Genomic DNA, 22,844 nt, shown 5'->3' on the forward strand with positions numbered 1-22,844 from the left:
AAATGGTCACTATTAGCATTACAGTCATTACAGTCGCCAATCGTAATTGAAGTTGCTATTTCAAAATAAAGTTCAATAAATAGCAGGGCTAAAGGGCTTTACATGGGAACCCAGCACCCTCAAAAAACATCACAAATATATCAAAGGGTGTGCTGTGCTATTTGCATGGTTGCATATCCAATGGAAACATATTGCTAATGTATTTTTCCAAGTGGAATTCAACTGACATCTGACTAGGCCTTTGTTATTATAGCACAAAAAAAATATAAATAGATCTATCCACAACCAATATGGGATATACTGGTATTTACCTTTTGTAACAGTTGTTTTATAATTAGAACCATGTTCTAAAACAATAGGAACAACATTCCTGTGTAGAAAACTATTAAATAAGTATGGTTTCTACAGTATACATAGATTCATATTTGTACTGTATGTGTGCACATAAACATCAGTATATGTATAGAGATACTATACATACTATATAAGTGGTATGTAGATCAGGCCAGACCTAAAAAATAAATGCGTCAACAGAATTGTCACTCCCAAACATAATTTATTTCAAATTATGAAAGTGGAAAATGAGTGCATTTCAAAAACGTTTCATCTGTGTTGACCCCAATTATTGCTATGGCAATGCCTTCACAATCTCACTGACCCTGCAATTTATTTTCAGTCATCCAGTTCAACATAGCCAGTAGTAATCTACTAAGCCATTTTCCCACTATGTAGCAGCACTGCGATTATAGTGGTGGATGCTACAGGGTTTCAAACAAACTACATTGCAAAAAGCATACTTTAAACATCCATGTGTATCAAATAACAATACAGTAATATATGTATATATGTACTGGTATAGGTTTTTCTGCAATATGTCTCTGTATAGCATAAGTATCTGGGCTGCATGTAGGCCTACTCTGGGAATACCTTCTAGTTTGACAGCGACTTTATTTTTTATATTGAATATAGGCACTTTGTATTTCACTGTCTTGTTATACTGTTTTGTTTTTTCAAAATATAATACCTGTGTAGACATAAATCTAAAACTACATTTTGAAGACTTGTAGACCACATACGGAAATATTTTTCTACTGTATGTTATTATTCCAGTTTTGGTTTGTGATTTGTTGGTTTCTAATACATACATGAATGCTAGATATTTGATCAATATGTATAGTGCACTGATTTAATGTTGTGTTCTCAGTTAAAAGGCTTGCACAAAAATAGATTTGCAAAAGATTTTCTTTTTTTTTTTTTTTTTTTTTAACATGCTCATCGCTTCTTGACAATAGGCTCTTTGGATGTAAATATGGGGCAGGGAAAAGCCCTGCTAAAAATGTATCGTTTTGGTTTTAGAACAGGTAGAACGAGTTTTTAGAATGAGTATTCGATTACCATAATTAGATATTATCTCTGTCTTGTTAATGTTATGTCTGCTGTCTCATCACCTCTACCTCCCTGCTTCAAAACTCTGCGCCAAAGAACAGGAGCCACAGCCTCTGAGTTTGTGTCCCGTCACAGCAGTCTCTTGTTGAAACCTCACCCTCGTCAGTCCCGCAGCTTGACTGGGGCGTGTCTCTTCAGGAATAAGGATAGGAAAAAAGATGACATGTGCTGGAAGCACCAGCATGGTACACGTTTTTGGTGGTGGTAATTCTTTTGTGTTCAAGATTTGTTTTGTTTGAACTTTTTATTTTGCTCTGTGAGCCTTGTTTTGTATGCTCTGTTCAGTTATTTGCGAGTCATTTTGTTCTGGAGGCAGAATAACACATCTCCAATCTGATTGGTTTACTGTGTAAAGGAGGCAGGGTTTTGTTTCAGTGACATTCCTCCAATTGACTGGTTTACATTTGGAGGTGGGGTTATTGTTGAAAAGCCACTGATTTGGAGGGAGTTGTTAATTTATATTATATTAACTTACACACTTTTCAATTTAGAAAGATTTGTAAGAGGTGTTCTTAAAAAAATAAAATAAAAAAAGACAGAGAAAATGATCGATTTACAATCTCACATCTTTCCCCGGAGCCAGATTCTCACAGTGACTCAAGCATCTTCCCCCAAGGCAGATTCTCATACTGACACTCACATATTCTCCCAAGGTAGAGGACAACCATGACAGTAATACATTTGTAAACATAACTATTAATTGTCCACACCTATACATAATTATATACAGGCTATATAATATTATTGCTAAAATGAATGACTATGAATGACCGCTTCTGTGAACTTCATTCTTGCAAACACATGCATATCTATATTTTTTGGTCACGCAGGTCAAACAGTGTGACAGTGAAAATGTAGATTTTGAAACATAGCTCTCTAAAAGCTTTGAAAATTGAGATGTTCAAAAATAAAGGTTAAAAATAAGATTACTTAATTTATACTGTAAAAGTATGCATGCACATTTTGTTAAAACAGCAAGTAAAACGTTGAAAGTTTAAGCAAAATGAACACCTCTTATAAAGCTTTCTAAATCAAAACATTTGCAAGTTCATATAATATAAATGAACAACTCCGTCCAAATCAGTAGCTTCTTTCAACAGTCCAAAGTCTCCAAATGAAAACCCATCAGTTGGAGAAATGTCATTGAAACAAAAGGTCTGGCCTTAAAAAGCTTTTTAATTGTGGAATTACAGTACTTTTGATACATTTTAAATCACTTGGGATTTATTTCCCCTTCATATGAACTGTAGCTAGTTCTGTTGTTATATAACTAAAGCCAGTTTTTTTATTTATTTTTTTTTTTTTTTAAAGCTATAGGTTAACACAGTTTACAAATTCCATGTGCATTACGAAGTGTTATCATATTTCTGTTTTCAGTTTTCTGAGCTGATATGTTTACTGAACTACAATAATAAACTCTCAATAAACATATTGACAAGATAACATATGACACCAAGAACACAGTATAAAAAGGTAAAGTGTAGCAAGTAGAGTAGCTTGCAATGACTCGAGCAATCAGCTGGCAGTGGTCACTGTAACCTTCATACCCAGAATGTGGAAAAAATAATAACAAATATCCATAATAAATCAAATTGTGGAAAACTGTATTTTAATACAATGCATCAAAAAAAGAAGCTTGTTTGTGATTACCTGTTTTAGGGTCAACTGAGAAGTAAGGTTGTCCTTGTAAAATACTGTATACAACTCTGGCACTGTTGCCATAGGTTGGATCATCAGCATCTGTAGCACTTATCTGCATCACATAGGTTCCTTGTGAGAGAGAGAGAAATATATTGTGTATGTGTGTGTGTGTGTGTGTATTATATATATATATATATATATATATATATATATATATATATATATATATATATATATATATATATACACACGCACACACACACACACACACACACACACACACACAATGAAGACAGCACCAACATAAACATCATTGGCTTCTAAATTTAATAAATGTTAACCATTCTGTTCTGCTAGAAAAGCAAATGTTATATGCTGGCTACAGGTTTTGTTTAATTTTGGTTACTTTTCAGTGAATTGACAACCTAGCTTTCAGGTTTATACAATGGCATATTTAGAAAAAAACAGGTATAGTACTATACTCTGAGTACTTCTATAAAATATGACCACCTTGGTTTTGTTCAAAAGTATCTGTGAAAATCGATATGTAGGCAATCCTGTAGCTTTCAAAAGACGCTGTAATAGAATCAGGCCAAAAATAGTAAAAACATTGTTAGCAGGGAAAGTAGATCTACACCCTTTCTGTATGGGCCGGTGAGATTTGAGAGGTGCACTCACAGCCACAGCCTAGCATTGGGTGCATCTCGGTGCCACTTTACCGGAAAAGAATGAAGATGTTATTACTGTAAAAACATTATTCACACCAAAGCTGTTTCAAATTCTGAAATAGTTCTGAAAGGCAATCCAAGATCGAACACATCTCGCAGACAGTTATAATTTCTAGACAGTAGAGGTGATATTGGTTGCTTAAGCCTCTTCTCTCCCTCTTGCTTGTAAATCTGTCAAAATGTGAAATACTGCATTTATTTAATGTGTTAGTCATAAACTATGACATCAAGGCACAAGGTCGTGGCTAGCTCAAACAAAAAAAATACATCCAATGCTTTTAGTTGGGCCTTGACATTCTCCATATATATATATATATATATATATATATATATATATATATATATATATATATATATATATATATATATATATATATATATAGAGGTACAAAAAAGGATGTACATTTTTCTGTACATAATAAAACAATGTCTTATTGTAGATTCAGTTACTACTAATGATTGTTTTTTTTTTTTTTAATTCTCAGTGCTATGTCTTTTAACATGCTGATCCAAGCACTGAAAAGGTTGGCCCATTTTAAAATTCCCACATTAGGCAAACACAATAAAGAAAACTGCTGTCACTATAAACCTTGTGAAAACATACCGGTACTTACAACAGACAGGAGACAGACTAGACACTTACATGAAATAGGCATTGGGGAGCTCGATGTTCATTTAGCCCACTTTTTATACTGTAGAAAAAGTGGAATCCACATAGTACAAAAACATAGAGAATGGAGCTGACATTAATTTTATGATATCACCTGATACCCTTGATGCAATTCAAACCTCATAATTCACAGCAGCTTCTCTGTTATTCACTATAGACAGAATATCATATGCTTACACCTGCACATCATACAGGAAAGTGAATAACACATTGATTATGCAAATTCTTCCCAGCTCTATAATATGACTAACATACTTTTCTCAAGATACTGTAGTTATTTTTTTCTCAATTCCCAGATCATATATGAGATTTGTTTCTTAAATAGTACACTTGCTTTCTAACAGCATATGTTATGTTATGTGGTAGGTCATCTTAAAATAGTTTACAGTCCTGGGTGAAATAAATAACAACATTGAGTAAGGTTCCTTCTAAACTATACTGGTGAGCTACAGTAATTATAATTTGGCAGTCAAATGTGTTTATTCTTTCATACTTTCATATGTCTGTAGTGTGTACTGATAGCTTCTAAAACTTTAAGTTAGTCATTCATAACAATTGTTAATGGTCCTTGTTGTTGATTGTGGAATTAAACAGGGAGAGATCTGTGCTGACTCTGCTGGCGTGTTCACGGGCTGCAGGAAGAGGGCGGCAGTCGCCCAACAACCGCCTGGGAGTCATGGCAGTGACACGGGGAGGTGGGAAAGTGTGTGTGTGGACTTTCCCCCTCTCTGAATGGCCGAGAGGCGGGTCTTGGGTGATTGTCGGTCCTATAAAATAACGCTCTGTTGTTTCCTCAGGTCTGCCCACTTAGACGCGCTAAGGGTGCGGACGCTTTGATTCGGGACCGGGAATCAGCGGGAAGAAAAATAAAGAACCACAGCGAGACAGAGAGAGAGAGAGCGGGGAACCCTTGGGCAGACCCCGGCGTATTGTGAAAGAGCAGGCTAGATAGCCGATAGAGTAGGACGGTGATCCGGGTCGTGCGGGTAGCGACGACCGGGATAACGCTGCCGAGTGCAGCACCTTTTATTTGTAGTTTTATTACTGTTTTATTTTCCCTTGTTCTTTTCGCCTTCTATTTTCATTATTATTTCTTTGAGCACCTGCGAGTGCCCTTCCTGTTCACGTACCGACTGTGGTATTTCCGTGGTGCTGTCTATCATCGTTGATAGGCAGCCCACGGTCAACAGTGCCCTCTGCCGGAAAAAGTAAGAACTGTCTAAAAAATAAAACTGGGCACCTGTGTGGTGTTTTCAAGTACACCTGTTTGTCTCCTAATCAGTGACTTACCCACACCCCTTCCACAGTCCTCTTCAAATTTTACATTGGAAGTATATCATTGATTCTGAAAAGTATATGTCTACGGGGCCTCATTGCTGTGTCCCATTAATCTGACGGCAACATGCCATCCACCTCATTATGTTTAGGTACTGTTCCGTGTCTCTTTGTAAACTAATTTGTAATTCTACATTTCATTATGAATTAGTCTTTCCATCCACAAGAAAACAGCTTGCAAAATTTAAATATTGCCCAAATCCAAATAATTTGGAGGCTAGTGTTGTTTTATATATATATATATATAGTTCCATTTGAAAATGTGTTTAAAACCTGACTGTCATTTAAATATTAACAATAACAAAAACATCCCAACGTTGATTAAGTCCCAGATGGCACATCTGTTAAATGCATATCTGTGTGTTGTGCAGTGTGAATTATGCAGTCAGGGCTTGCCCAGTTCTAATGTTGCCTTACTGTTGTAATCCATCTACTTTTTAGGAGGACTGAAAATCAATACTTGACCTCCGTTCCTGTTCGGGTCACCCACCAAACCAAATAAATGGATATTACCGAGCTGCTGAACCCTGGAAACAATGGTCCAGCCTTGAAAGTCTCCATGTGGACTTGATGGGCACTTTACCAGTAGAGGTTGCTAAAAGACGATGAGGTCAACTATCCCCAGCTAATTTTCCTCTCCTACTCTTGTGTGTGCAAAGGATAATGCAACATAGTGGGCTGGGTCTCAGCCAAGATTGGCAGCTGAGCAAGGTCAAGATTAGATAGCACCTGATAGCCTTTACTGGGTAATCCAATGATGATGACCAATCAATTAGGTAAAAATAGAGTTTCAGAAATCCTAAATCTCAAGTAAAGGCCCCTAAAATTCTAAACATACTTTTTTTTTGTGAAAATAATACAAAAATGTATTCCACCATTGATATCCTCAGCATCCAGTAAATCAATCTTTACACAGTGTATGTTGTTACCAGTGGGTAAAGGCTATTAAATTGTGTATTAATGTTTAAATATTTGACTGTTGACCTAAAAGTGTCATAGACCACCTGGACACATTGCGTTATAATTTGAAAAGCGACTTAATTTAGATGGGTGTAACTCCAGCGTTTAGATGTTACAATGGCCTCGAGTGCAAGAGTGATTTTCCAAAGCATGTGGTTTCCCCGTCATTTTAACAAAAAAAAACCAATTGCTTATTGGCTGCAGTTTGAACATGACGATGATAATGCATCATGTTGCTCTTGTAGTGTAACAATTATTCAGCCTCAGAACACTGGAAGACTCAACGGGGCCAATGTGAATTACCAGTGTTGGGCACTTTACTGAAAAAAGTTACTTCTTGTTACTCATTTCTTAAGAAAAAAACAAATATAATTCCTTAATAAAAAAGTACAGTGTTATATTACTCGTTACATATTACTCATTATATTTCTTTCTTCTTTATTGTCCTGTGAAACAGTTGTTGTGATTATAGTAACTTTGACTGTATGCCTGGTAATCCACCTATTAAATGTGTCAAACAGGTTTTAAAATTGTGGTTGTATAACAAACAAACAACTTAATAATTTAGTGGATATAGCAAATAGTAATCATTACAATAGAGTGAAAGTTAAAAAAAAAACAACTGAAGTTACATAAAGGTTTTTGTAAGAGAATAGCAAGCGTTAGTTAAAAAAAAAAAAAAAAACTGACAATGTATATTAATTATTATTGTGTTAGATAAATTACTTATTAGATGCACACATGTATTTTGTAGATACACATTATAGATCTATGCATTCATTATACCTTAGTATTTTTCGTACGCATGCAATTTGAGTTTCTCAAAGCATACATTGTCAAATTATTATAAACATTTTGTTTATTAATCTGAATAGTCCATGTTGTATCACATCAAAAGGAGCGTAGGTTACTGAAGAAGATGATGTCTTTATTAAGCTCTGTGCTCATCCAGTTAACCCTGATTGTGCGCATGCACATCAATGAAAGCTGTTATGTTTAGGGTTGACCTCTGACATATTACACCCACCATATATGTTTATAGGGATCATTAAAACGTAATGTAAAGATGCTTAATAGACAGTATAGGATAGCACAAGGGGTGATTGGTACCACTTGAAATGCATGTAAGTGAACTGTGTTTAGTGACATAATATAAGCTAAAATACAGCATTATGTGCTTATCTTGTTTTGTGGATATTTTTCATAGAGACTAGAAACTGGTACTTTACCCACTTGAAAGAAAAAATCATAATAAGGGCTCCATCTGATTTGATAGGGTTGTATTTCGGTTGCATTGTCACCTCACTTTATTTTTACATTTCTTCAGTATTCTGTTTAACCTCAAATACTGCATTTACTTTTGGTAATATTTTCTTCCTCTTATCCTTTGTTTTAAAGAAGGTAAAAAGTGCACAGGTCTAAATAGATGGAATACGTGATTTCCTATTCATTTGCATGTATTATAATTCTAATTTATATCTCTAGATACCAAATGGCGGTTTATATTGCATGTATGTACTGTAAGTAAGAGTAATACCTTGATGAATATCTTGCACAATAATATCAATTCAACTTTAGGGTAGAAGGTAATCTCACAATGAGAACCAACCCTCTTCAGGTATGATAGCAGGCAGTAAGGCATGCTTTGCAGACAGAAACAGTGTTAAAAATAGCTTCAATATAGAGATGCAAAGAATGCCCTTGTGGAAATTTTAATTTCCTGTGTTCAATATGTGGTGCAACTGTCAGTGTAAAATTGCTCTCAGGATAACCAAGGCATGCAATTGTGTTCTGCTGAACATGCACATTCTAGGTCAAATTCTGACATGCTTTTTTAAATATTCTATGTTCATTGTTTAACTGTGTATCATTAAGATATAGTTGCTGGTACTCAAGAGTGTCTATTCAATTTATTATTTATACTGTATATATATATATATATATATATATATATATATATATATATATATATATATATATATATATATATATACACACACACACACACACACACACACACACACACACACACACGTTAAGGCAGCATTATTATCACTGGGACCTTTTCAATGCTACCGTCTTTACAAAGCAATACGTCAATGAATATGTTTTTGTGTACTGATTTTTATTACATGAGAGTAGCTGTTATTTACTTCATTCTAATATTAGACTTTGCTTTTGCAAAGATAAAATTAGATAGTAGCGGTGGGGACCATCCAAGATGTAGCTTTGCTGTAGTATGTAAGCTTTCAGTGCCTTTCCTCTGCCAGGTAATGTGGATTTCCTATTGGCCCAGTGTTGATGGCTAAAGTGTAATGCTGCCTCCAGGGATGAACCAAAGTGCATCCTCCCTAGTTCCTCAGCATTAGCAACCGTCTGGAATGGGTTTCAGGCTTTATCTCTAATTGAGTAAATTGCTAAATCTGTCCTGGCAGGATTTGTATGTTGCACAGAATATTGTTGCCTTTATGAACCATAAGTATGTTTTTGTGCACATGTACACACTATAGACATTTGTGTGTGTTTGAGTGTGTCATACACACACACACACACTGCAAAATACATTTTTTTAATTCATGATTTTGGTTAAATTCATGGTTAGATCATGTTGACAACAAATTGCACATGTACTGTAGAGTACTCTAATATGATCACATGGAAAGCCGTAAACCAAACATCCACTTACCTACTGGAGACATTTCTGGTACACTAGCTGTGTAAGGACCATCCAAAAACTTGGGCTCATTGTCATTTATATCCTGAACCTTGATGACAAACTCCGATTCAGGCTCTAGAGGCCTGCCAGTCTCTGTATCTACAGCCTGAGCACGTAAAGTGTAGTAAGGCTTTTCTTCTCTGTCAAGTCTCCTTAAGGCATGAATGTCCCCAGTAGTCTTGTCGATTGTAAAAATAGAGCCAGCTCCATCTCCTGAGAGAGTGTACTTCACTACAGTATCTCCCTTGTCCAGATCTGTATGCAGCTAAAGAAAGTGAAAAAACACAATAGACATTTAAGACAGGTTTGTCCCAACATATTTTTTAACAGAAAACTATGCATGCATGTAACTGTGTCAGGCCGAAAGCCCTGCAAATGTAAATTGATTGTGTGGGGATGTAGGTTGGCAGGGATGGGGTTAAACCTGTCAACATGTATTTAGGTCTTTAAAGCTTGATAGACTCCACTGAGATTAAACATAATTTCTACGATCGGCATCTCTGAACATATGTTACTATACATTACATTATTCCTATTTCTTTGATTGTCAGTTTCTCTCCCTTAAATAAGCAGCAGCATTTCAATAAAAATCTATAATAAGAAAACAGAATCAGTGGGCTCACTCTTAGGAATCTTCAATAAGATACTGGAAAAGCAAGTTGGAGATTGTTATAGTATAAAGAAAAATAACTACCAGTAAACTTGTTATTTTAATCAGCATTCAGAATTCTATTATAAAAAGTTAATAGAAAACACAAAAAACATGCTACAGTATTCATTTTAATGCGGCTGCATAATGCTTTCATAATGTTTCTCCTTTGAGAGACCTTGTTGTTGTGAGGGGGGGGTCTACCCTAAGGGCCTCTCCCTGAGAAATAGGCAGGCTATCTCGATACATCTTGTAACTTGTCATACATTTGAACAGAATAATGATTTTCTTTTCATATTATTTTTACACTTGTCCTAGATCATTATTCAACCATGGTATTGTTTCTGAACCTATTCTAGTTTCCACAATTTTATTTATGTTAGCTCTGATAAAGCTGGAAACAGACTATTATAAAAACTGACGCAAAGCTTTTCGGTTATAGGGTGCAGATAATTGTGTGACGTGTGTGTGTGTGTGTGTGTGTGTGTGTGTATATATATATATATATATATATATATATATATATATATATATATATACAAAACCGTGCTGCTTTAAGAGGTATATAACAGTTATCTTAACTATGGGAAAATAGGGCAGGTGATGTCATTATTCCGTGAAAACCACTTCCAAATAGTCACAGAATATAGCAGTGAAAAAAAAAAGAACCCGAATTTATTTATTTATAAAAATAACTTGAAAAATAGCTGCTACATTAAATAATATTATGAGGTATATTTTAGTTATCTAAAGAAAGGTAGATCTAAAAATTGTGTTCTAAAATCAGGAGTATAATCCGTACATTTTAATAGTAAGGTCACCATACTCACTGTAATACTTACAATACCCTTTAAAACTAATGAACCACACAACAATACTTACAGTTTGTGCATATAGCTATGAATACACTTTTATATAAATGTTTAGTAGTATTGTCACCTGGCCGATATGATCAGACCGCACAATGTAGTACTGCCTATGCCAGCACGGAAGCTACCCATACAGAGAATTAAATACAGAAACAAAATAACACCTATACTTTCTCTATAGGCGCCACTCACTTTAAAGATTAAACAAGTTCTCTCGTATTTCATTTAATAGAGCCACACCAACTGAGATCTACCACCAGCCAGGATTGAGAACACAAACCACAGATGAATATTTAACAGTTTTTTTTTTTTATTTAGTGTCAGGTATTTATACATGTGATTGGAAATTTTAAGGGTTCACAATAACTAAAACAATGTACATTGGCCTCTAGTGCCACCATCTTGGATGCATAGGTAGTGACGCGTGCAACCACTCGTTTCTCGCAATTCACAATAGCCAAACTCATTGAAATTGTAACGCCAATTAACACCCTCCCCCAAGCGTGCCGCCCACCCAGCCAAACCCTGTACCGCTCAGCTCTGAAAACTGTACTTGTAAGAGGCTTCTGATCCAATATCCTTTCATTCCCACACAAGTCCAGAATTCTTGTCCCACAACAGTGCTTGTCCAGTAAAGTTCTAATGGGGGATAATGTTTGGAGTCCTGTCCTATTCTGCACTGATGTTTGTGGGTGATAGCAATAGTTAACTTAAAAAACACAGACAAGGCGGGTAAACCCATAGTTAATCCCAATAGATTTAGCTTTAAAACAATCCTAAAAAGTTTCTTACTTTATATTAATAAAAATAAAAAACACTAAACTAAAACCTTACCTATTCTTCTAAAATACCGAGTATAAATCACACTTAAAAAGTGCTCTGTTGAATAGCTACGACCTTAGTTTAAAAATCGGATGTAATCACTAATAAATTAGTCGAAAAACAGCAGAAAAGACATATACATAATCACTCCTTCAATAAAAAGAGACACAGAGAAGTCTAAACTCAAACAATCCTGTTTAAGGCTAATTAAGATCAAACTAAATGTATATAACAGATAAATAGTATCCAGATGAAAAAATACTCTTATAAGAATATTCAGTATTGGTTTTATATCAGACAAAAAGAAACAGTGTTTAACTGTGCTATCACAGGACACTAGTCACACATTAAAAATAAGCTGATCTGTCCAGCCATTGCCACGCTGCTGCTTCTCAAGTAGGTGGATCTGCCAATCCTTGTTGCAATCGGCTCGGCTGTAATATCTCCTCTCTGTTAGTTTCGTTTCCCTCCATCCCTCCTCTGTCCTGTCTATTTAATCTTTCTTTTTTGTTATCTGTGCGTTGCTGGTTTGTGTCCCCGTTCTTCTCTGTCCCAGTTCCTTTTATCATTGTTGCTCTGCGTCACTCTTTACTTTTCATTTTAAATTTGTTTTAAGTTGTAAACGGACTTCCTTTCTCTGTTCTCCAGTGCTCTTCCTCTTCAGTCTTCTCCTAGTGTTTCTTCCCCTCTTCAGTCTTCTCCTAGTGATTTCCCCCTCCGTCTCTGAATCAGCTTCCTACCTTTTAAACCCAGAGCCAGTCGAGCACCTGTTAATTAAGTCAATAGCCTACAGGTGTACACATAATTCAAGTGAATCTCTTTAACGTGTTTGACAGCAAAGCACAACTTTTATAGTGTCACCTCGTGACAGTCATAATAATATTATTATATAATATTATAATTAAGTATTATATTATTATTATATATTATATTATATTAATGTATTAATATTTGGGAAAAATAAATGCATAAATACATAAATAAATACATAGCTTTTATGGCATGTAACTAATGTTATTCAAGAACATCAGGTATTTAGATTTACTGAGGATGGCAGAACAGAACATATTGTTTTTCTTTTTGAAAGCACTTTTTATTGAAACCATGTTTATTATGCTTTAGGATAAACTATTCTTAATGTGACACTGGACAAATGTTTACATGTCATTTGAAGTGTTTGTGATTACCTTTCTGCACTGTAACCTTAAATCTGACATATCCTGTCTGAACAGGCATTGTAAAATAGCCCATTGTCTGATGTAACCAGACATGTACATCATATTATGCCAAGAACAAAACAGTTCAAAATGTTATTTAAGGCATAAATAAAAATGTCCTTCTGATTTTAACTTCTTATAAACAGTGAATCCCCCTGTTCAGCATTGTATATTTGTCCATGCAAGAAATCAATCATCCTATTACAAAGGTAAATTTATAATTTACTGATTTATAATGATTGTTTTTTTTAATTTTTTTTTTTTTTTTTGGCATACAGCCTATCCAACAAAATGTCAGTACTAAACCCTGAACATCCTGATTCAAGTTTGATTTGAACACTTGATGACATGGTTAAATAGATTATTATTATTATTATTATTATTATTATTATTATTATTATTATTATTATTATTATTATTTTTTTTTTTTTTTTTTATATATATATAGTACTCTGCATATTCAGTTTTGGTATCAACAGTGTTTTCACAAATTCATAAGTACATGGTGAGGTTAGAAGTCTTAGCAATCGTAAGTAAGAATATTATACCTGGGTCCCAGAACACAGTGGTGGATTATGATACACAGGTGTTGCCACCAACGTGGTAATACGACTGTATTACACCAAGTGTATAGGTTCACATATCGTGTCAAATGGCAAGTGGTACACATAATGTGTAATAATAATAATAATAATAATAATAATAATAATAATAATAATAATAATAATAATACATCTGAAATACATGTACTGAATGCAGACTGTACAGAGCGTTTCTGTTTAAAAACTGCATCCCAAAAATGTACCCACTTCCAGGATTACTCCAGTTTCCCGAGTTGAAATAGGACATGCTTTGTATCAAAATAAACACATACTGGACTTTTTTCATGAAATAAATGTGGATACATTTGTGAAAATTAGTTGAAACTGACACTACAGCTGGCAAATAAATTGTAATTTCCCACCAGCGATAAATTTAAGCAATAGTAACCGACAGGCATTGTGTTTCATCTGCTTTTTCGAAAAGAAAAGTTAGTTTTAAATAGGTAAATATAACAAACTGTTTCTATAACTAACAGTATTACTAAACAAATGAATGTATTCTTAAAAGAAAGGAACTCAAATTAGTATTTTAACTATTTGAGTTATTTATTCTGTAAATTTCATTGTTTAGTTTGTTTTGGTTTTTTTAAGTTTATTTCTTTCAAGTTGAATTGCAGGTTTCCTGTGGAAGTGCAGTTTTGAAACATAGCGGGTGTGTTCATGGCTGAGAGTTCTGAGGGTGGATTAAAACATTGAGCTTCTGTATTTGAATGTGCTTTTGCAGGTTTGCAGTTTGTTGGAAGGTTTCCTGCAGATTTTCAACTATTGATGGCTGGAGGATGTCAATAAATGCAAGAGTTAAGACACTGGAAAGATGTGAAGACCATTCTCGTTTGTTGGATAGAGATGGAGCCTGTACTTTGTCAGTGATGGTTGTGGTCTTTAATGCCTTCTACAGCAACCAATCAGAAGACAGCATTCTCATTCTATTCATTTGACAGGTTTATAATAAAGGTTATGAATCAGTATGAGATAAAAAATAAAAATAAAAAAAATAGAATATTTCTTCCTTTTGGGGAGGCTCATTTTTACAAGATCAATCATACACCTGGATCCGGTGTGAACAGCAAGTGAGACTGATGGGGACATTAACGTTTTAGAAATATGTCCTGACTGTGATTTGAACAGCAGTCCCATTAATAACATATTTGAAAAAAAGTATAATTTGGCAGGGCGAATAAATGGTGTCATTATCCTTAATGCAGACATCATTTCAACACCCATTTTCAGCAAGTCTCACAGCATGTATCACCCCCATATATTACAATACTAAATCTTTCAGCTCTTTATTACATAATAATGACAGATTATAAGTGACTGGCAAACCTGCTGCATCATTTTACATATATTAATCCTTTTAAATTACTTAACATATGCAGTTATGAATTATTTTGGCAAGACATTTTTGCTTTGCCCAAAATGCAGAAACTATTTATGTATAATTATATCTGTGATTACATTGTTAAAGTTAATTTCTAAGCCCAGTTCATTAAACCAGGTTTAATGAGTAGAATCCAAATGCACTGCTATGTATTTCCAACTCATAACCCTCATGGCTAATTCCCCCAGATCAAGTAATGCAGACTCATTGAATAATGTATTGTATGGGGGTGTTCTGCCTGAGAAATGTAGTGTAAACAATAAGAATATATGATGTGTAGAATGACTTTCATCAGTGTTTCAGTTACTCAACAGGATTATAATACGTTATTTCACAATGACTTTGATTTTTATTACAAAGCCCAGACTAAATTTTCAGCTATATTGTATTGATTTCAATATGCCACATAAACTGTGGATCTGGCAGTTGAAGAAGCAAGTGTTTATGAAGTATTCATTTTTTAATGATTCTGCAGCTGAAACACTGTATGGGTACTTAATTCTAGTAACACTTAAAAACGGACCTGCACGAGATATTCACATACGAGGAGATATTAATATTTGAATTGCAAAAGCCTTTCAAAAAGTGTCTATGGTGGTGCTAGTGTTAAGAGACTTAATATCTAGTTAAATGTTAAATTTTGTAACTAGATTTATAAATTATATCTGAATGTGTGTGTGCGCATATATATATATATATAGTGAGATAGCAGGGAGAGGGTTAAAATCCTTCCCTGCTAAAACCATGTGAGAATGCACATTTGGGTGTTATGGGGTTTAATTGTGTAATTGTTTTATTGTTTAGTTATCCCCTGCACCTGGTGGTAATTGTAAATTAGAGCCAGGTGTAGGGTATTTGAGAGGCAGCCAGGCTGTTCCTGGCTACTGCTGAGAGAAGAGCCCGACTGTGTGAGTGGGCAGTCATATCGAGGTATTATGTGAGGGTGTGTTTTTGAATGTTTGTGGCAGGTAAACGGTTTAGCCGTCCTGCGTGATCGTTAGGTTCCTGTTTGTTTAGCGAGTGCTCCAAATAGGAGCTAGGTGTTTGTTTTGTATTTATTTAATTTTGTGTTTATTAAAAGTGCACGTGAGCGCTGTTTTAGTACAATCTTGTGTGTTGGGTTGTGATTTAAAAGGGAGAAGAACCCGTGAGAGCCTGTGTGGCAAGCAAAAAAGTGACTATATATATTTTACAATTTTTATAAATCAGGGGAAGAAATACAAGATTTAAGTTAAATCTGGGAAAAAATATTAATTTTTTTTTACACATGGCACCCCATAATGGAGTGTGTTCTTTGCATCACTTATTTAGTTTATACTATAAAGTAGGGTCTGAATGCTACACCATTATTTCTAAATGTAAGAGGCATTTTATGGACAAATGAATACATTTGTCAACATGTTGACTGGCTAAAACTAAATACTGTAAAAGTGTCATACTGACTGATTGATACATTTCATCCAATTGTAAATAGGTGTGTGTGTGTGTGTGTGTGTGTGTGTATATATATATATATATATATATATATATATATATATATATATATATATATATATATATATATATATATCTGACCCCCCAGAGCAAAATCAAGTTTTAAATGAAAGTACTCACTCTTTTGTGAATAAGTGTGTACATGTAATATATATATAACCGTATTTGTCAGACTTTTAACAAATATAAAAATTTAAACCATACCTAAAACAGTTTTCTCATATAGTGAAAGGCAAACTTGATTCAATTAATTTAAATGGACCCCCCCCCCCCCTATGTTGGGATGAAACACTTAATCCTCGAATTAGGAGCTTAATGATAACCATTGTATACGATTCTTCCTTAACCAATCCTATAGGATAAAATCAGTCAGATAATAAATAAATAAAAATAAATAAATAAATATAATATATATATATATATATATATATATATATATATATATATATATATATAATTTTGTAGCATTTACTCGGGTAAGGTCCTGATGGAATCAGACAGATACAGGGTGACTGTAGAAAATGGGGTAGTAGCCAGTATTTATTTAGAATAAATGAAATGGAGAGGAAAAAAGAGAACAAGGTTGGCTGATGGATGGGGGAGTGATTGAAACACACACAAACAGACACTGAACTCCAGCCACAGCTCTTCTGGGCTCATCACTTGGACTCCCGTCCTGTTTCTCTTCTGCGCTGGAATCTTCAGGACGAACAACGGAGCAAATTAACGACAGAGATACAATGCCTTCTGACGTTTGACAATTCTTTTCTAAAAATGAAGACAGTAAGAAAGTAAAGTGCAGTCTATGCTACAAATGTCTGGGATACTCCGGCAACACAACAAATGTGTGTAACCATTTAATAAGATGGTACCCTACAAAACTCCAAACACAACCCGACAGTGAGAAAAATAAGCACTTACCATCAGTTGTTTCTTTTTTTGAGAAAAAAAAAACAGATCCAAATGGTGAGAGAGCAAAGCAGATTGATTGTGGATGTAGTGACGCAAGATGTAAGACCTGTAAATATTGTTGAGGGAGTTGCATTTCGACAAATAAGATGTTTCGGGTCACTGTGACCCATGGGGTTTATCTGTATAGATTTCTGTGCAGGAATAAAACAAACTTCTTTAATTTTTTATTATTTCTGAAAATGGTTGCCTCTGTCTGGAGATATTTATAAACAAACAAAAAAAGTTCTTTAATTTGTTATTTGATCAGTGTTGCAATAGTATTTCACTGGTAAAGACATTCCAAAATGAGGAGCTCCCAGGTGGGCAGTCAAATAAGTTGACAGCTCCTGGACTAAAAGGGCAGAAATGAGTAAAAGCTTTGCAAATAAAAACATTTAATAAATTTAAGGCTGTTTAAATTAGTTGGGGAATGTATATAACAGCCTTTATGTACGCTATATTTATAACTGTGTCTGTTTGAAAATATTTATTGCATTATAACATATTCGTCGTAATGCAGCCCTGTAACATTTCAACAATGGTTACTGGACTAAAAATAGTTTAGTAAAATTTAACACAAGTTGCAGGATAACTACCCAACTGCATGCATAAGAGTAGACAGGGAACTTGTCAATAACTGATTTTCAGCTATTTGCTCCAGTCTACCCCAAAAAATTGTCATGCAATTTTTAGTATGATGCAATGGGTTTACATGTAGCTCTGATTTTAGCCCCTTTATGATGATATAATTGGGTTATGTAATAACCCAGTTGCTGCTGTTAATTTAAGCTCATGGTATTTTTACAATGGACAAGATTTGTACAGCAGTCAGATAACTATTGTCTACCCAATGCATTAACCCTGTGTTGCATTGCCATTTCATGACAGGTGCATGGTAATATAATAATTTAAGACTGCATGTACTGTAAATATAGTCACCACCTGAAACAACTTTAAAGGCATGTACATGTTTTATTAGTATTGTCAATGATTTCTAGTTATGCCTCAATATACAAGCAATAATATATGTGTAGCTTAGCTGTTTCTGTAAGATTTTACTTATAGAAGCAACCTGGACATACCAAAACAGACTCTGAATAAAAGATCAGGTAAAATATATACTGTACATTTTAAAAACTGCACAGACACAACACATCAATTGCTGTGAGAAGGTTTTGGACTGCACACATTGCAATGTGTGGGTGTAGAATCTATTGATGAACTTCCACTCATAAATACAGTCATCTCTCATTAGTACAAATTAAGGGGGCGGCAAAACAATTAGTCTTATCAGAAATTCCTATTATGAGGAGTCTAAGCATACTGTGCGTTTGTATTGACATTACAGTACCACTGAAATCAAAATGTATTTACAGTATAATGAAAATTATTATACATTTAGAAGTACTGTGTACTTTATTGACCATACGGTTGTAAATTAACTTTTTAAAAAGTTTACTGGAAATTTGTGTTAAGTTAATTTGTATTATAAGAAGTTATTTACAATAAGTTTTGCTGAGATTCATAAAAATAAATTGTGTGTATTTCAATATTGATAAATGTAAAGTTTTACAATATGATATATTGCAGTCCATACATTCTACTAGTCCAATGGATGCAGGTTTTTATGATTATGTGTCTTATCAACTCAGACACCAGTCACTATGTCAAGGATTTCAAGAGTTGCTATGCAGTAGTATGTTCCTTTGTGGACCTTGTAAGCAGAAAGGCCAAACCATGTGGTTTTAACCAACTGACAACAGGTGCACTAAAGAATGCCAAACTTTCCACATATTCTAAAGTGAGGGAGTTGTGCCGCATACATTTCTTGTCATGTCATTTATGTGCTGCATGCACTCTGGGAGCACCTTCAGGTTTGACACAGACTTTATTTTTTATATTTAAAAGGGCACTTTTTATTTTATACTGCTTTTTGTTGTTGTTTTCAAAATATAATAATACATCTAATACTATCTTACTACTGTTTACTAATGTTAGATTTTGTATTAATATGTGAATTGCACCGGTATCATTTTGTGTTTTGGGTAAAAAAAAAAAAAAAAAAGCTTTAGCAAAAAATAGGTTTTGTGAGAAAGATTTACCAAAAAATAACACCACCACTTGTTTAAGGATGAATTTCAGGTGTTTGAGATTACAGTAAACAAACATATTACCTTGCCAACATATTGAGGGTCCGACCCCATATACTCCTCCAGGACAAAGAACTGGTTCCACACCCAGCCACGTTTAACTCGTTGAAAACTTGGTTGTGCATTTCTCAGTAGCCCCACAATGTCCCCGGGATGTTCCTTTCCCAGTTTTCTACGTGGTGGCGACTGCAGGGGTGTCAAGAGACCTTCGTCAAACAGGAACCAAAGAAACAGCAACAAGCAGTTCCTTGTAAGCATTGGCAATCTGTTCAGTACAGGATGATGTAAACTCCAAAAGATGTAAGTGAATTTGACAGCAACCAGAGTGGTGAAAAACTTGACTCTGTGGAGTTCCTCCAATGATGTGTTCTGTTCAAATCTCTTTCCTGTATAGTACCTGCAGTGGAAAAAGATATAACAGTTACATTTTGTGCAGGGTGGTTGGTTGGTTTTGCCCAAAGACATAAGTGAAGCTAATCCCATTGGTTCTCAAATGAACAGAGATGAGGGAATTGGATAAATGTGTGTGACAGATATATCTAGTCATATGCAGTTATGTAAACATTTATTTATTTTCATAGAAGATGTGGTACTACCAAGATGTCAGTGTCGCGAGACTGAAAATGTACAGTATATTAAAAATACAATGTACTTTATTTTTTTTATAGGCAAATTAATAATGCATTGTGACAGAAAGATAATGAGTCCTGTTGATAAATCTCCCTCCCAACCGGTGAGGGCGCTAAAGAAAGGGAGGAGAAGTATCTGGAAGGACTGGCCTGACAGTTCGTTTCCGGGACCGGGAAGTCAGTCAGCCTGGAAAGAAGCGAGACTCTGTTGTAAGACCGTATTGACCTGAAAGGTAAACGAGGGGCAGCTGCAAGCAGTAAAGCAGTTGCAACCGTTTACCTAGATGTCATGCGGGATTTCATATAGGGGCCAGGCTAACGCTGATCTTTTCCTTCATTTGGGTAATGCTCGGTGGAGAGAAGGACTGAGAGAGAAGCTCTCAATAATAAAAGGAAGACATGTTATGTATTTAGAGTTGTGTTTGTCTATACTGTAATTGTTTGTGTTTTTGCTGTCACCAAAGGGTCAGCACTATCCAGAGCACCACTGCACTACCGTCACGAGAAATACCTGTGTTTGCACTCAGCACTAGCACGACTGCACTCACCCAGGACTGGTGACCGTGTGTTTGTTATTCTTTGGGACTGTGCCCTTTTTATTATCCCCGTGCCTTACACATTGTTACGTATTGCCTGGGATTTATTATTTTACGGTTACCAGACCTGGCATAGAAATTAGCACTTTTCACCAGATTACCGTTGTCTGCCTGACACTCCTGCATCGCATTAAAGCTACACCTGTTCCCCCTTTACCAGCCACTTTGCCGCATACATATATAAAACAAGTGTTGAGAGATCTAACTTGGAATAACTTTTTCATATTCATTTCTGCCGAGTTACATTTTGTTTGCTTTGCTTTTCTTTTTAAAATGACACCAACAACATATTGGAGTTGCAAGCATAGTTAAATATTTCCTTAACGTGCATGCTATTCCAGGGTGATATGCATTTGGTAGGTCAACATGACATTAATCGTTACGTTTCCCCATTTACTAAGTGTAATTTATATAGACCAAGGCTATTCTTACTCATTATAGGATGAACTTTCAGCAGACATAGTTGGAATAATTCTAATGTCCATTAGAACTACAGGTAGTTTTGACAAAACATTTTCACACCTTTACTAATCTATATTAAAACCATAACCAGTAATTTAATTGATTTATGAAATACAATATCCAAATCATATAGAGGGTAATGTTGTGAGGTCAGCATTGTGTTGACTCTTCACACACAATCTATGCAAAAATATTAACGGTAATCTTAGATCACACTCATGACAGCAGCTCATCAGCACACTAGTCAGTATACCTTATCACTGTGTTCCCAAAGGAGATGTAGGTTATGTAACATCTTTAACATTTAAATACTTTACTCCTTAAAATGTCTAGAAATCAGTCTAGCTACATTTCAAACCATTAGGCTGAGAAAGTTTACAAACTTTCCCGAACAACTTATTTGTTCATTAAGAGAACTCAATCTCTAAGACAGTATCCATGTGACACATTATAATGCTTCTGGCAATGAAAGCCTTCATGCTTTTGGGAACAAATTGCTTGCTCACCAGGAGAACTAAATCTCCACAGAGAATTAAGTAATCTTTGTATAGATCCATTCATACCTGCACACGTCAGTCTCATAACCAAACTATCAAGAACATCAGTTAAAACATCCTTCACAAATACTTCTGGATTGTTCAGTAATATACATTCAATAATATATATATATATATAAATTTCTACTTTTTTATATTCCTTCAAGGAATTTAATTCTTTGACTATTCTATCCCTTTTGAGGTAACCAACAAAAATAAAAGAAACACTTTCAAAGTGAAACTTTTAAGTCCCACAGGGAATTCTGTCTCCCAGCAGTTCCCTTCCCCCCTCCTTTCTCAGTTAAAGATAGGAGTAGGGAGTACCCCTGACTGGTCAAGCATCAGCGGGGCACGTTGCTGCCTGGCTATTGTAACCCTAGTCACATCCACCTCTGGCAGGAGAGAGAGTACACCTGTTTCAAAGCTTGCCCCAGCCACACCCAAGTCAGACTGACTAGCTGCTGACTCTTATGGGCTCTGTTTATGCTTATCCCATGTCTCAATTTTACCTGGGGGCTTTTGTCTTGATTTAGTGCAGCAATTACTCCCATTGTGGTGATATGAGCACACTAACCTCGAGGGAGGTTCCCCTCTTCCTCTGTGGGTTGCTAACATAGGGTCTCCCCTGATGGCTGCTGTTTTCCCTGTCTGCAGAAAATAAGTTAGCAACAATCAATCTTTTAAAGAAAATGTCCTCTTCCATTCCTGGATAATGATGTCCAGAAAAATGTTTCTCAACCTTTTGCAATAATTCCTAGGACACTCATTCTCTTTTTGCCTGATCTGCAACACAGCCCCCATATCAGCAAGCCAACTGAGAACTCTAATCAGCGCTTGACACAGCTGCATAAAGTTATCAGGAATTTCCAGCTTCTGTCTAAAAATCCAACCCCATAGTGTAGTGTCACTCTTGATTCGAAAGAGAGACATATTTTCAAGCTCTGTAGCTTTTGGAATAAACTGCAGGGCAAAATTCTAATCTTTAACATA

At 35.1% G+C, this 22,844-nt stretch overlaps 1 protein-coding gene across 1 annotated transcript in view; it reads right to left on the reverse strand.

The window, feature by feature from the left end:
- LOC121314206 (cadherin-12-like) overlaps positions 1–20,005 on the reverse strand; it is a 59,924-nt gene extending 39,919 nt beyond the window's left edge. The window contains exons 1-3 of the mRNA XM_041247230.1: positions 19,656–20,005; positions 9,467–9,761; positions 3,097–3,216 (exon numbers count right to left, since the gene is read on the reverse strand). Of these exons, the coding sequence (XP_041103164.1) occupies positions 3,097–3,216; positions 9,467–9,761; positions 19,656–19,889 (649 nt within the window). The 5' untranslated portion in view covers positions 19,890–20,005. The remainder of the gene's footprint in view (positions 1–3,096; positions 3,217–9,466; positions 9,762–19,655) is intronic.
- Between the last annotated feature and the right edge of the window lie 2,839 nt (positions 20,006–22,844).

The sequence above is a fragment of the Polyodon spathula genome, chromosome 4 (genome assembly GCF_017654505.1).
Source record: "Polyodon spathula isolate WHYD16114869_AA chromosome 4, ASM1765450v1, whole genome shotgun sequence".
NCBI lineage: Eukaryota > Metazoa > Chordata > Actinopteri > Acipenseriformes > Polyodontidae > Polyodon > Polyodon spathula.